Genomic DNA, 15859 nt, shown 5'->3' with positions numbered 1-15859 from the left:
CATGAACTTCCAGATGTTCAAGCTGGTTTTAGAAAAGGCAGAGGAACCAGAGATCAAATTGACAACATCCACTGGATCATGGAAAAAGCAAGAGAGTTCCAGAAAAACATCTAATTCTGCTTTATTGACTATGCCAAAGCCTTTGACTGTGTGGATCACAATAAACTGTGGAAAATTCTGAAAGAGATGGGAATACCAGACCACCTGACCTGCCTCTTGAGAATCCTGTATGCAGGTCAGGAAGCAACAGTTAGAACTGGACATGGAACAACAGACTGGTTCCAAATAGGAAAAGGAGTATGTCAAGGCTGTATATTGTCACACTGCTTATTTAACTTATATGCACAGTACATCATGAGAAACGCTGGACTGGAAGAAGCACAAGCTGGAATCAAGATTGCCTGGAGAAATATCAATAACCTCAGATATGCAGATGACACCACCCTTATGGCAGAAAGTAAAGAAGAACTAAAGAGCCTCTTGATGAAAGAGAAGAGTGAAAAAGTTGGCTTAAAGCTCAACATTCAGAAAACTAAGATCATGGCATCTGGTCCCGTCACTTCATGGCAGATAGATGGGGAAACAGTGGAAACAGTGTCAGACTTTATTTTTCTGGGCTCCAAAATCACTGCAGATGGTGATTGCAGCCATGAAATTAAAAGATGCCTGCTCCTTGGAAGGAAAGTTATGACCAACCTAGATAGCATTTTGAAAAGCAGAGACATTACTTTGCCAACAAAGTTTCGTCTAGTCAAGGGTATGGTTTTTCCTGTGGTCATGTATGGATGTGAGAGTTGGACTGTGAAGAAAGCTGAGCGCTGAAGAATTGATGCTTCTGAACTGTGGTGTTGAAGAAGACTCTTGAGAGTCCCTTGGACTGCAAGGAGATCCAACCAGTCCATTCTAAAGGAGATCAGTCCTGGCTGTTCGTTGGAAGGACTGATGCTGAAGCTGAAACTCCAATACTTTGGCCACCTCATGTGAAGAGTTGACTCATTGGAAAAGACCCTGATGCTAGGAGGGATTGGGGGCAGGAGGAGAAGGGGACGACAGAGGATGAGATGGCTGGATGTCATCACCGACTCGATGGACATGAGTTTGAGCGAACTCTGGGAGTTGGTGATGGCCAGAGAGGCCTGGCGTGCTGCGATTCATGGGGTCGCAGAGTCGGACACGACTGAGCGACTGAACTGACTGACTGAACTGATAGATGAAACACCCATGCTCTCCATCCTTCCTTGAGTCTCTGTTTGTTAGAAACAGATCCTGAGGCTGTAGCTGAGGATTTCTTCGGCCAGCTGCTCTGTACATTATTGTGTGTGTGCATGGTAGGAGTGGGAGTGGGCTGGGTGGGCAGTGGGTTTGTTGGTGTTCCAGGATTAGCCGTTTAGTAGACACATCTTTAATTATACATCTACTTGATTAGTCATAGCTATTCATAGTGCATGCCTGTGTTTTGTTTGTGCTGACTCTGAGAGTGGAAGTTGGCATTCTCATGGAGAGAATTGCCACGTTTGCAGTACAGCATCTCTCCGGCCAGTTCTGAGCTGCAGTTTTCTTTGTTCAAGATTATCTCCAATAACATCCATCTGCTTTTCAGCTTCCTGAAATTTCATCAAAAGTGTTGCTCTATTAGTAACTTTTGTTTTTAACATTTTCTGTGGAATTGCTCATTTTATTTATTTTGTTTGTTTCACCCATTGAATCTTGGGAAGGAGATGAAATAAATGCATCACCTACTTTACCATCTTATCAGAAACTGTCTTCACTGATAATTTCAGTGTAGAAAAGAATTTAATACAATAAAAAATCAAGGACTATTTAATACAGTATAGTTATATTCAATTCTCTGATCTTTTTCTTGGAAATTTTATAAGTTTCTAAGCAAATATCTTTTTAGTTTGTACATCTTTCCCTTTAAAAGAACTATGAAACATTTCAAACTTTCCCAAAGAATAGGAAATAAGATTACTAACATTTGTGTGTCAACCAATGAATTTAAATAAAAGCCTTTTAAATATAGTTGAGTCCTACTCTGTAGCCCTCCCCCAACACAGTCCCTCCCTCCTTTGCAGACGTAGTCACAGTTATGAATTTGGTATTTATTTCTATGCATGTCTGTTTGTGTTTCCTGTTTGGGATTCCCAAACAATCCCGTATATATCCCTAAACAATGAAGTAATTATTTTGTATGCTTTTAAGTCTTCTGTACATGGTTTTATCAAACAGTACATATCTTCTGTAAGTTACTTTTATTATGCTTTGAGATTTATATGTGTTGATACCTATCGCTCCAGTTCACTAATTTTCATTGTTATATAATATCATACTGTATGATTATGATTAAATATTTATTCTTCTGTTTTTGGATAATATTTCTAATTTTTATTGTTAAGAAATAATATTTTTGTATGTATCTTTTTGTGCATAATTATAACAGTTTCCCTTGGACAGTGGCTTTCAGACAGTTTTAGCCATAATCTATGTTAATAAATAAAATTTACATTGTGCATGCATGCTCAGTCGTATCTGACTCTTTGCGACCCCATGGACTGTGACCCACCAGGCTCCTTTGTCCATGGGATTTCCCAGGCAAGAATACTGGAGTGGGTTGCTGTTTCCTTCTCCAGGGGATCTTCCCAATACAGGGATAGAACCCGTGTCTCCTGCATCTTCTACATTGCAAGAGAATTCTTTACCAGTGAGCTACCTGTGAAGTCCCTGAATTGATTTCTTGACTAATGAAAAACTGGTTGTAATCTGCCTTTGAAAAATAATGCTAAATGGTGACTTGGGAGAAGCATTGCTTGGTGCCAGGACTATGCACGTCATTTCACTCTATTAGTTACTGCCACATTTCCCCCAAAGTGGTTGTACCAAATTACATTTCCATCAGCATTCCCTGAGAATTCCTTTAACTTCACAACTTTATTGACACTTGATGTTGTCAGATGTTGACCTTCTAATTTTTGCCAGTCTTATATCTATGAAATTGTATTATTTTGAGATTTGAATTTGAATTTCTAGTGGGATTGAATGTCTATCATCTTTTTTCCATTTTTGATATTGATATTGCTTGTTCTGCAGATAGCCTTATCCTTTGCCCACTGTTATAACATCTTTTTCTTTTTCCTATTCAGTTCAGTTCAGTTGCTCAGTCGTGTCCGACTCTTTGCGACCCCATGAATCACAGCACGCCAGGCCTCTCTGGCCATCACCAACTCCCAGAGTTCACTCAAACTCACATCCATCGAGTTGGTGATGCCATCCAACCATCTCATCCTCTGTCATCCCCTTCTCCTCCTGCCCCCAATCCCTCCCAGCATCAGAGTCTTTTCCAGTGAGTCAACTCTTCGCATGAGGTGCCCAAAGTACTGGAGTTTCAGCTTCAGCATCATTCCTTCCAAAGAACACCCAGGGCTTATCTCCTTTAGAATGGACTGGTTGGATCTCCTTGCAGTCCAAGGGACTCTCAAGAGTTTTCTCCAACACCACAGTTCAAAAGCATCAATTCTTCGGCACTTAGCTTTCTTCACAGTCCAACTCTCACATCCATACATGACCACTGGAAAAACCATAGCCTTGACTAGACAGACCTTTGTTGGCAAAGTAATGTCTCTGCTTTTGAATATGCTATCTAGGTTGGTCATAACTTTCCTTCCAAGGAGTAAGCGTCTTTTAATTTCATGGATGCAGTTTCCTGTTGATGAGTAATATTTCTTTTCTTTCTGCTGTCTTTGAGAAACAGAAGTAAAAATCAATAGTTTCCTTTATTGTTTCTTCTTTTTGTTTGAAAAATCCTTTTTTATAGGCTGAGGACATAAAGATATTTTTCTATGTTGTCTTGCAAGAGTTTTAAAGTTGTTCTTCACATGGGGGTGTTTCATCTATTTGGCATTGATTTTTGCTTGTGATGTGCCATTGAAATCCAATTTCATTTTTTTTTTCTCATATGGATTACCAGTTGTCCCAGCACATTTTCTTGAAAAGTAAATTCTTTTTGTTCTTCCCTCTCCCCTTGGCAATATCTTCTTTTAGCAAATTAAATATCCTCATATGCGTAGGTCACATGCACAATTCATTTTTAAATTTACTATCTGAGAATCTGTCTTCTGATCAGATGTTTGTCTGTTATACTAATTGTGATTACATACATTTCCATTCATCAATTTGATATTATTTCAAGCTTTCTGTTTTTCTTCTTGTGTATGATTTCCAGTTGATAGAGTTTTCTCTGTTCTTCTTTACATTAACGGTTACTATTGCATTTTAAAATACACAGTTGACTTAAATTATAGTCAAGTACACGTCCCTAAAAGGACCTTAGAATCATTGAATCCAGTAAACCCCTCTCATTTTGTATGCTTTTGTTGCCTAGTATTTCCTTTTTTTTTTTAACCATCCAATTTATATATTTTAATTGCTGTGTTTTTAGTCAGTGTTTATTTAGATTCAGCCACATACTCGTTTGGCTTTACCACTCTTCCCAAAGTATATAACTTAGATAAAGTTCCTTTAAGATGGCTATGGTGGTAGTAAGCTTTCTCAGTTTATGTTTGGTAACTTGTTTATTTTGCTTTTACTCATGACTGATTCTGGATTTGGTTGACAGTTGTTTTTCTCCTGGATGTTTTGAAGTGCATATTCCCTTGTCTTCAGTTTTCTATTATTGTAATTAAACTGTCATCAATCACTTTTTCTTGGTAGTCTTTTACTTCCTCTGTTTGTTTTAAGATTATAAGATTTCTTCTTGAAGTCTTTCAGACTCACTATGATCTATATAGATAGGGAACTACTATATTTGACCAATTTGAGGCATGTATTTTTCTATATTTCAACAAATCTGAAATCTGAATATATGTTACAATCTACATCAGTTCAGTTCACTTCAGTCTCTCAGTCATGTCCAGCTCTGTGACCTCATGGACTACAGCACACCAGGCCTCCCTGTCCATCACCAACTCCCGGAGTTTACTCAAACTCGTGACCATTGAGTCAGTGATGCCATCCAGCTATCTAATCCTCTGTCATCCCCTTCTTCTTCTGCCTTCAATCTTTCCCAGCATCAGGGTTTTTTCCAGTAAGTAAGTTCTTCACATCAGGTGGCCAAAGTATTGGAGTTGCAGCTTCAGCGTCAGTTCTTCCAATGAATATTCAGGACTGATTTCCTTTAGGATGGACTGGTTGGATCTCCTTGCAGTCCGAGGGACTCTCAAGAGTCTTTTCCAACGCCGCAGTTCAAAAGCATCAATTCTTCTGAGCTCAGCTTTCTTTATAGTCCTACTCTCACATCCATACATGACTACTGGAAAAACCATAGCTTTTATTAGACAGACCTTTGTTGGCAAAGTAATGTCTCTGCTTTTTCATATGCTGTCTATGTCATAACTTTTCTTCCAAGAAGCAAGTGTCTTTTAATTTCACGGGTACAGTCACCATCTGCAGTGATTTTGGAGCCCCCAAAAATAAAATCTGCCACTGTTTCCACTGTTTCCCCACCTATTTGCCATGAAGTGGTGGGACCAGATGCCATGATCTTCGTTTTCTGCATGTTTAGTTTTAAGCCAACTTTTTCACTCTCCTCTTTCACCTTCATCAAGAGGCTCTTTAGTTCTTCTTCACTTTCTGCCATAAGGGTGGTGTCATCTGCGTATATGAGGTTATTGATATTTCTCCCAGCAATCTTAATTTCAGCTTGTGCTTCTTCCAGTCCAGTGTTTCTCATGATGTACTCTGCATATAAGTTAAATAAGCAGGGTGACAATATGAAGCCTTGACGTACTCCTTTCTCAATTTGGAACCAGTCTATCGTCCTATGTCCAGTTCTAACTGTTGCTTCTTGACCTGCATACAGATTTCTCAGGAGGCAGATCAGATGGTCTGGTATTCCCTTCTCTTTAAGAATTTTCCACAGTTTGGTGTGATCCACACAAAGGCTTTGGCATAGTGAATAAAGCAGAAGTCGATGTTTTCTGGAACTCTCTTGCTTTTTTGATGATCCAGGGGATGTTGGCAATTTGATCTCTGGTTCCTTTGCCTTTTCTAAATCCAACTTTTTTCACTCTTCTCTTTCACCTTCATCAAGAGGCTCTTTAATTGCTCTTTGCTTTCTGTTATAAGGGTGGTGTCATCTGCATACCTGAAGTTATTGATATTTCTCCTGGCAATCTTGATTCCAGCTTGTGCTTTGTCTGGCCCGGCATTTCACATGATGGACTGTGCATATAAGTTAAATAAGCAGGGTGACAATACATGGCGTTGATGTACTCCTTTCCCAGTTTGGAACCAGTTGTTATTCCATGGTCAGTTCTAACTGTGCTTCTTGACCTGCATACAGGTTTCTCAGGAGGCAGGTCAGGTGGTCTGATATTCCCATCTCTTGAAGAATTTTCCACAGTTTGTTGTGATCCACACAATCAAAAGCTTGAGCATAGTCAATGAAGCGGAAGTAGATGTTTGTCTAAATTCTCTTGCTTTTTCTATGATACAACAGATGTTGGTGATTTGGTCTCTGGTTCCTTTGCCTTTTCTAAATCAAGCTTGAACATCTGGAAGTTTTTGGTTCACGTACTGTTGAAGCCTAGCTTGGAGAATATTGAGCATTACTTTGCTAGCGTGTGAAATGAGTGCAATTGTGCGGTAGTTTGAACATTCTTTGGCATTGCCTTTCTTTGGGATTGGAATGAAAACTGACCTTTTCCAGTCCTGTGGCCACTGAAGAGTTTTCCAAATTTGCTGGCGTATTGAGTGCAGTACTTTCACAGCATCATCTTTTAGGATTTGAAATAGCTCAACTGGATTCCATCACCTCCACTAGCTTTCAGGAGGCTATCATTAGCTCTACTATAGAGCTGCTGAGCAGGTGACCCACAAACTTGAGAACAATTATACACAAAGAAGTTCTCACACTGTTGCAAAAGTTCTAGGGTCTACAACAGGTTTCCCAACCTGGGGATCTGGCTAAAGAACTGAGAACCCCCAGGGAATTTGACTTTGATAACTGTTTATATTATTATCACTTCAGTTGTTGGTATTACATGTGTGGAGTTTAATTACTCTGCAAAATGTATTTTAAAATTTTATAGCATAATTTAGAATTGAAATCAAACATTATTCCAAAAAACATGGAAATAGAATAGCAAAAACAAATTTAATATTAGTGAAATACGCTTTTCATTGGAGGAATGATTCTAACTCCACACGATTTTGCTAATTAACAGTCAAATACTTAAAAGGAAGATAACTGCCTTTGACAAAGCTGTGTTACAGTCTCACTGTAGTTTTACTTGCAGTTATTCAGACTAAATGGTAACTCATGGACAATAGGTACCTATTAGCTATTCTGGTATATCCTTTTGTGAAGTATCAGTTCATGTCTTTTGCCCATTAAAAAATATATGTTATGTTTTTATCAGTGAGTATGGTAGATCTTCATTCTAGATTCAGCCCTTTATTTCATTTATATATTGAATGCATTTTCTGCATGGCTTCCTTTTTGCTTTCTTAACAATATTTTCAACTTGTAGAAACTTTAAGTCTTAGTGACATACAGTTTATCAATTTGTTTTCTTTTTATCATTAGTGTCTTTTTTTGTCTTGTCTGGGAAGTCTTTGCTTATCCAGATATCGTAGATATGTTCTCCTCTGTTATCTTCCAGAAGGCTTATACTTTTTACCTTTCGTTTTAGGTCTGTGATCCACCTTTAATTAAGTTTTGTATATGGTGTGAGATGGCAGCCCACTCAGGTATTCTTGCTTGGGAAATCCCATGGACAGAGGAGCCTGGTGGGTTATAGTCCATGGGGTCACAGAGAGTCGGATGCAACTGAGTGACTACACACACACACACACACACACACACACACACACACACATGGTGTGAGATGTAGGGGTCATGACTCATTTTTCCCAAATAGAAATGTCTGTTTTCTCCATCACTGTTATTCAAATGGACTTGTTTTCCACCATTTAATTAAACTGGTTTCTTTTTCAAAATTGAGTTATAGTCAAATGAGTCTTTCTCTGAACCTTCTATTCTGTTCCATCTATTTGTCTACCATTATACCAAGACTATACTGTCTAACTATTCTAGCTTTATACATGGAGATATTTGGGGAGATCATTAATTTAACAAATTTATTTTGCCTAATTTTTATGTGTAAAGAAATGACATTTGGTTTTAAAAAATATGGTTAAGTAAATTAAAAGAACTCGTTTGGTAATAATGAAATAAAAATTCAAAGTGATATTTTATTGGTTAATCATAAGTTTATTTTCACCAGGTTTACATAAAATAATCATCAGATATCTTAGATTTTATTAAATATGATAATTTTATTAACATACCCAGTATCTATGTTTTATGAATCTGTGGATTCATTTCTTTGACTAATTATGGGGGCAGGAATATTCTGATATTCAAATATTCAAATACTGATCTTTTCCACTATCTGCTTCTTCAGCACCTGCTAGACATGGTATGGACCTTGTTCTATTCTTTGTTTCTTAAACTTTCCATCATTCTTACTTTTCTCTGCTAAATTTGTGCATGATTTTTATTTCTTTAATGTTTCTTCCAGTTCACTAACCTTCTCTTTAGTTTTGTCTAATCTGATTTTCAGTCCATCCATTGAATTTTTAATAATGACCATAATTTTTTATTTCTAGAAGTTCTGCATGGATTTCAAAAAATAAATGCCCAATTTCTCATGTTTTGATTTATTTTATTTATCTAATAATTTTAAACATAGACATTCCATAGTCTTTATCAAGTTATTATATTTTCTTAGTTTTTTGGTAATTGTACATTTATTGCCTAAAATTTATGCTTACTCTTGCTCATAGTAGTTTTTTTCATTAATCATCTGCATTGTGAAAATGCAGTAAGGCTTCCCAAGTAGTGCTAGTGGTAAAGAACCACCTGCCAATACAGGAGATGCAAAAGACACTGGTTTGATCCCTGGATTCGAATGATCACCTGGAGTAGGGCATGACAACCCACTCCAGTATTGTTGCCTGGAAAATTCCATGGACCGAGGAGCCTGGCAGTCTACAGTCCATGGGGCTGCAAAGACTAAGGCACAACTGGCAACCGAGCGACTGAGAGTGCACCTGCATGTGTGCGTGCGCAGACACACACACACACACACACACACACACATGCTGTACAGTCTGACTTGAGTTTGTGTCTCTCTAGTGAGTTTTGCCTGTAGTGGTAAGGGTAAGAATGTCAGGGGCCATTTTTTATGAGGAATCTTGGGTTTCCCTGGTGCCTCAAATGGTAAAGAATCTGCCTGCAGTGCAAGAGAGCTGGATTCCATCCCTTGTCTGGAAGATCTCCAGAGAAGGTAATGGCTACCCATTCCAGTACTCTTGTCTGGAGAATCCCATGGGCAGAGGACCCTGGTGAGCTGCAGTCCATGGGGTCACAAAGAATCAGACACAACTGAGCGACTAACACTTTCTTTTTTGTTAGATCAAGCATGTGATGTAAATTTGAACTAGAAATTCAAGTGTGGAAAGGCCTGTGATTGTGAAATTGAGGCTTTTTCTATTTCTCCTCATAGAGGTTATATCTAGCTCTCTTAGATTATAAAGACTGAAAATCTCTGTAGTCAGAGTGTCATTTCCTGCTTATTAGTCTGGTTTTCAGTTCCTTTTTATTTTCAGGGGATTACAACAGTGTATAGAAATAAATCAGACTGAAAGAGCAGCTTGCAGCTAGGTTGACTGATAATTGCCAGGTAATATGTCATAAATAAATGTAAAAAGTAAATATGGATATTACTGCTTTTGGATAATAGAGGCAGGTAATAGACTTTTTTTCATGGTATATAAAAATATGACTTGAGTTGTTGATATGATGGCTTACACATATTATTCCTCATATAATATGTGTCTGTATTACAGTGATGGCCATAGTAAGTCATTTTAGAATTTACAAACCTTTTTATAAAAAGGAACACTTTTTTCTTTGTTTTTTTTTTTTCAAGCTTATTCAGTGCTTTGTCTTTAGTTCTCAAAATGAAGATAATTACCCCTACATATTTTAACACTGACTTTTTTGTGTCACAGAATAGGTAACAAAATGAGAACTGCTGTAATTTTATTACAGTCATCTTTGTTCTCCTTGCTGTATGCCAAACCCTCCGTCTCTTCACCCTTCTTCCTTATGCCCCTGCAGGAGGCTGCTCTAAAAATAGCTCCAGTAATAGATGTTCTACACAGGGTCAAATTGCTGAATCATTTAGTTCTTTTGTGAAGTTTAGGAATATGGAAAACAGCATCTGAGCTGGGTAGGACAAACATGCTTCTAAATTGGCAGGTCATTATTCTCTTGAAAAATAAAGAATTATATTCTTCTCAATAACCATATAGTAAATATTTTTTAAAGTCTATTTTTAAAGAATATATTTTTAAAAATCTGTAAAATGGTTTTGTGTCTTAACTTCAAAACATATTTCGAATGTGATTCCCAGAAGTGTGTTTTGTTAAATATAATAAATTTGATATTAAGAGGTTAACAGATGAACTGTAAATCTTCCCCTGTATGTAAATATTTCATCTTCTTTTTCTCATCTTAGGTATGTTATTGCCCCTTTGGAATAGTTTCAGTGCCTGTGAAATAGTTACCTCCAGAAAAGAATTTCTGGGAGGATTTGATACTTGACAGTGAAATAAATGTGCTGACTTTTTCTCAACATTATAAGGATTTAGCTTTCTTAAATTATCTGTAACCCCTATTTTAGCTTTCCTCATTATTCCAAAATAATTATATGCAGATTGTTGAGTGCTGGTTCCCCAGTGTAACACCAGAACAACCTGCTGATAAAGAAAAGTTGAGATTATTACTTCCTGACAGGAAGAGCACATTTTCTTGACACAGTCTTAGTCATATTTTAAGGACCAAGTCACGATATGTATTTTTGAGATTTCTTGGGGGTCTTGTTTAAGGTGGGTCTTTCAGTGCACTGGCTTCAGATTGATGAATTTATGACATAATAGGTTACCCCCTGGTGGCTCAGATGGTAAAGAATCTGCATGCAGTGCAGGAGACCCAGGTTCAATCCCTGGGTCAGGAAGATTCCCTGGTGAAGGAAATGGCAACCCACTCTACTATTCTTGCCTGGAAAATTCTGTGGACAGAGAAGCCTGGTGGGCTACAGTCCATAGGGTTGCAAAGAATCGGACACAACTGAGCAACTAACAGATTTCGGATTTTCAGGTTAGGATTGTCTGGCAGAACAAGATGAGCTTTTCAAAGTGAATGTTGGACCATGATACTAAACTTTTGTTTTCTCTGGCATTAATAACTAACTGTCTCACTTCTCCATTAACTGAAGGTCCAAACTCCCCAACAGAACTCTAAAATTCTTCTCTATATGGGCAAAGATCTCAAGTATATCTGTTTCATTTTCTGTCTTCGAAGATACCCTTTCTAGCCCTTTGTCCTCTGTCTCTAATGTAGATTGGTTGCCTTAGGCCTGCTATGGAGATGACATCCTTGAGTTTCTCTTGTCTCTCTCCAATAGTGAATCGACTTCCTGGATCTTATGTATCTACATCTTTGGTTCACTCTCATATTAGAGCAACCATCTTCTGGTAACTTTCAGCAGTCTTTTTTTTTTTTTTTTCTTCTGTAAATAACTCATGCATGATAATTGATATAAATAGAATATTTCTTTTTGTCTATTATAATGCTAGAAATTCATTACAGAGTATATCTTAGAGTTGCTAGAAAAATTAAAGTTATAGTTTTCTTATAGGAATGAAGTTTAGAACAACAACAATGATTGTGGGTAATTATTTTGCTTTTTAAAGTTCTGGAAAGGCTATCTCCTAAAATGATTTTGGGGTATATGTTGTTGAATTCTGATTTTTAACTTTTCAACTTGTGAATACTTGTTATACCTTTATCAGATGAGAGTTAATCATTTTGAAAATTTGATAAAAACTTCTGGTAAAATTTTGCTTCTTAAATGAAAATAAACATAAAACATTATAATCAAATAAACTTAAAAAACCCTTTTCTCACAATTTATAGCCTGATGTAATTTGAGTTTATATTTTAATAGTAAAAAAACTGTCTTGAAATGTGTGTCTGTGTGTCTGTAGTCTTTGATGGTGGTAGGCTGGGGCCCCAAAAGAAGACTGTTTCTTAAAAAATGGATGGCACTAGTTTATTTCCCTTCCAAAACCCAATTGCAACTAAATGAAGCAAACAATCTCCAATTTTTATTGTCTTCATAATGAAACAAAATATGAAGTTCAGATCTGGATCACTTGTTCTTTCTCCTCTTATCTCCTCTCAGTTCAAAATGCTCGCATCTCATTCTCTTAAATCTGCAGTTAGGCTCGATGCAGTCAGGCCTCAGTACAATCTCGTTGTAGTTTTAGTCTTTTTCTGGAAAACTGGTTTAGTGTGCCCACCATAGCCACTCCGCTTCCTGTCGTAATGCCTCTTCCTCGGGCATTCAGAGAATCCTTGCCCTTTTTGTACTGTCACTTTGTGGGATTTGTACTTTCCTACTTCTTAAAGAAGCCCAGTGGGTTTTAGGAACGTTCTCCATGTTTGTGAGAGTGATCGCACGGAAAAAAGCAAATGTTTTTCTTTTTTTAAAAGATGCCTTGATCCAAAGGAGATTCAGGCTACTGCTTCTCAGTTTTGTCCTAGTTAGATGTCAGCAAACAATGCTTATGCCCAGAAATATCTCCCTTAGATTCCAGGAAGAATTTAAGAGAAGAGATTCCTCAGACAGGCTTTCAATCTGACTGTAACTCTAAACTTCCGGAGACCAGATAGGAAGCAAGCTATCCTTTCCTTTTGGAAATTACAGCCCTGAAAACTATATGGGAAATGTCTTCAGCCAGATTTATTTCTCCTGTGTCCTCTAAAAAATCCACGAGACGTGGCTCTGCCACAGTTCTATCACTTTTATATTTTCTTTGTATAACAAGTTTTTAAAAATAAATAAATGACTTTTTGGAAAAGCTGAACTTGTCTGTAATTTTGATGCATTGCCTACATTTTTATTCAGTCTTGGAAATGGTATTTTTAAAAGGGAGGAAGGAAAGTGGGGGAGGAAGAAAGATGATGACTTACGGAAAGAGTAAGACAAGTTTTGATTGGGTTTAAATATTGGTCACAATTTATGTAAAATGTACATTTTTACATTAGCATCATTCAATTGGATATAACTAGAAATTATTGTAAATAATAAAAGTGAAAAATATTTAATATTAGAAGTACCAGTGTGTGTAGTATTGTAAAGAGCAGACCACTGAAGTCAGAATAACTGGAATCTTGTCCTATTTTGGCTTCTGTGTGTATGACAATATGTATCTTGGTCACCTTTCCACCCCTCTCCCATGCTGCCCCTGCCACAGCCTCAACTGTTTCACTTTTTCCCATGTGAACAATGAGATTATGGACTAGGTAATTACTAAGCTTCCTCTTAAGATTCTGGTATTCCAGAATATGTCAGACTTTTCAGAAGGTTTGTGTCTTTTAATAAAATTAGTAACAAATCATTTGGGCCAAAACATTTCAATATTTGCTGATGGTAACTGTATTTAAACAGCGGTGTTTTGCTCAGGAGTGCTGCACCTAAGCAGAACAGCATAGATTTCCAATTGTGAGAACCTTGGATTCTTGCTTAGATGGAAATTGCCCTTCCAGTACCCTTCATTGACAGTTATGATGATCTCCTTTTAGCATTATGGGGGCATTGTCAGTGTATTGATTCATCTGCAACTGAGTGGTGTATTTCTGTGGGTTTGAGAATAGTGAGGTGAATGGCTTTGAAATTCTCAGTACTGTTTGGAAAGCTGATTGCATAAATTTAAAATTTAAAGTGTTTGAACAGATTCTTTTCCAAGTGATTTTTAACAAATGGTTGATCATACTGTATTTGTGCTACAGTTGAAAGGCTGAAGTAGCACTTTGGCTCCTTTCCCAAAAGCATGCTTGAAGAGGCTAGCAGCAGCAGCAGCAGCTCCCTCTGTTCTCCTCAGTGCTTTCTACCTTGCGAGTGGTGCAGCTTGTTCTGCGGATGTACTAAAACCCTCCCATTTAATCTGCAGTGGAGAAGAATGGAGCTCAATGCCCAGTAGCATTCAGTGGTCTAGCCAGGTTGCAGTAACTAGCAATGGCTATGTATTTCAACAGCTGAACAAGAAGACATTTTATAACATTTTTTTTTCCCTTTCAGCTGATAGATTTTTGCTTTCTGTTTCCTTCTAGAGAGATGTGGATAATTTGCCCTGCCTCCAACGTCTGTTTCTCAGCTTCAACAATATATCTACGTAAGTGGAAACTCCCAACTTGTCATTTATTAATAATTTGATTGTGTGGATTCTAATGCTTTAAATTAAGATTGTAAATACTTAGGAGTATTTCTATTGACATGTACGATTTTCAACTGGAAAATGACAGGGCCATCTGTGACAAAGTTCTCTGTGCAAAATCAAAGCTCTTGTGTTTATTAGCGCTTCTGATGCTAAAATGATGACTGGTTTAGTATAGTATGTGCTCTTTATAGTTATAGTTTAGAGTTGCTTCTTTGTAAAACACGTATGTGGAAATGTCAACATATATTCTGCTGTCCTTTGTTTGACACTTACTGCACTAATCAGTTGAATTAGAATTTCTTTCATAAATTATCATCTACAATCTGTGTAGCTACTGAGCAATTTTGATATAGCAGGTTATACTTGTCACTAAGCCACTTGCTAATTAGGCCATAACTTCTAACTTGGTATCCCTACTTGGGAGAACTAATGCAGCTAAACACTGTATATTCAAATATATAAATGTCTAAATGTTGTTTTGTAAAGGTTTGAAGCATATCATCCTTTCTGTTGTGATGATGTCTCATTCAGTGTCAGTGTGGAAGATTTCAGAACTGGAGCTGAGACAGGCAGTCAGACTTTTCAATGCAGAATGAGTAGCCACCCTTCCCTGACTCTCCTTCTTCTCTTCTCCCTTGCCCCTCAGTTCTTTAGTTTCACTTCAAGACTGTTCTCTGAATGTACTTTTATAGAAGGATAAAAACTAAGTATAAAAGAATTGAGGACATATCTCTTCCTGAGTTCTAGGTCTGTGCTTCTGATTATTGAAAACCAGTTGAGCTTTTGCACATTTTCTGTTTCTGCCTTTTTCCTATGTTAGCCCCCATCCCTGTACTATATCTCTAAAAGGTAGTGCTTAAGTCTAGATGGTGAATTTTGCATGTAGGCATTATTTCAAAGAAAACACCCTCAATCATTTTCTTTTTTTTCTTTGTGTGGAAATACAAAGTTTTCTGAAATACTTTTAATGTCCTCTTCAGTTTATGTTGAATCCTGTTCCAGCTGCCTTCCCATCTTGTTGGAAGAGTAGAATTTATTTTTAATGGCAATGGAAGGAGCACTCAATTTTCTTTAAGGAGTTTCTACCTAAAGACTGTTAACAATTGTTTTGAGAAGATAGTGTCTCATTTTTAAACTGTGTTGTTTCTCACGTCTCACAATATTAGCTTCTGAAGGTGCGGCAAACCCTTCAGTTCAGTTCAGTTCAGTCGCTCAGTCACGTCCGACTCTTCGCGATCCCATGAATCGCAGCACGCCAGGCCTCCCTGTCCATCACCAACTCCTGGAGTTCACTCAGACTCACGTCCATTGAGTCGGTGATGCCATCCAGCCATCTCATCCTCTGTCGTCCCCTTCTCCTCCTGCCCCCAATCCCTCCCAGCATCAGAGTCTTTTCCAATGAGTCAACTCTTCGCATGAGGTGGCCAAAATACTGGAATTTCAGCTTCAGCATCATTCCCTTCAAAGAAATCCCAGGGCTGATCTCCTTCAGAATGGACTGGTTGGATCT

General features: G+C 37.5%; 1 protein-coding gene and 1 pseudogene across 8 annotated transcripts in view; one reads left to right on the top strand and one right to left on the bottom strand.

Annotated features, from left to right (window-relative positions):
- Positions 1 to 15859, top strand: part of LRRC49 (leucine rich repeat containing 49) — a 149595-nt gene that overhangs the window by 30452 nt on the left and 103284 nt on the right. For all 8 annotated transcript variants that reach the window (XM_086322757.1, XM_086322760.1, XM_086322758.1 and 5 more), the window contains one exon: positions 14243 to 14304. In XM_086322757.1, the coding sequence (XP_086178883.1) occupies positions 14243 to 14304 (62 nt within the window). The remainder of the gene's footprint in view (positions 1 to 14242; positions 14305 to 15859) is intronic.
- On the bottom strand, positions 12163 to 12569 carry LOC147365232 (large ribosomal subunit protein eL42-like; annotated as a pseudogene).

This window comes from Bos grunniens, chromosome 10 (assembly GCF_055505025.1).
Source record: "Bos grunniens cultivar Pamir isolate PY7600 chromosome 10, Bosgru_T2T1.0, whole genome shotgun sequence".
Classification (NCBI taxonomy): Eukaryota; Metazoa; Chordata; class Mammalia; order Artiodactyla; family Bovidae; genus Bos; species Bos grunniens.
This window is presented reverse-complemented; position numbering and strand designations above follow the sequence as displayed.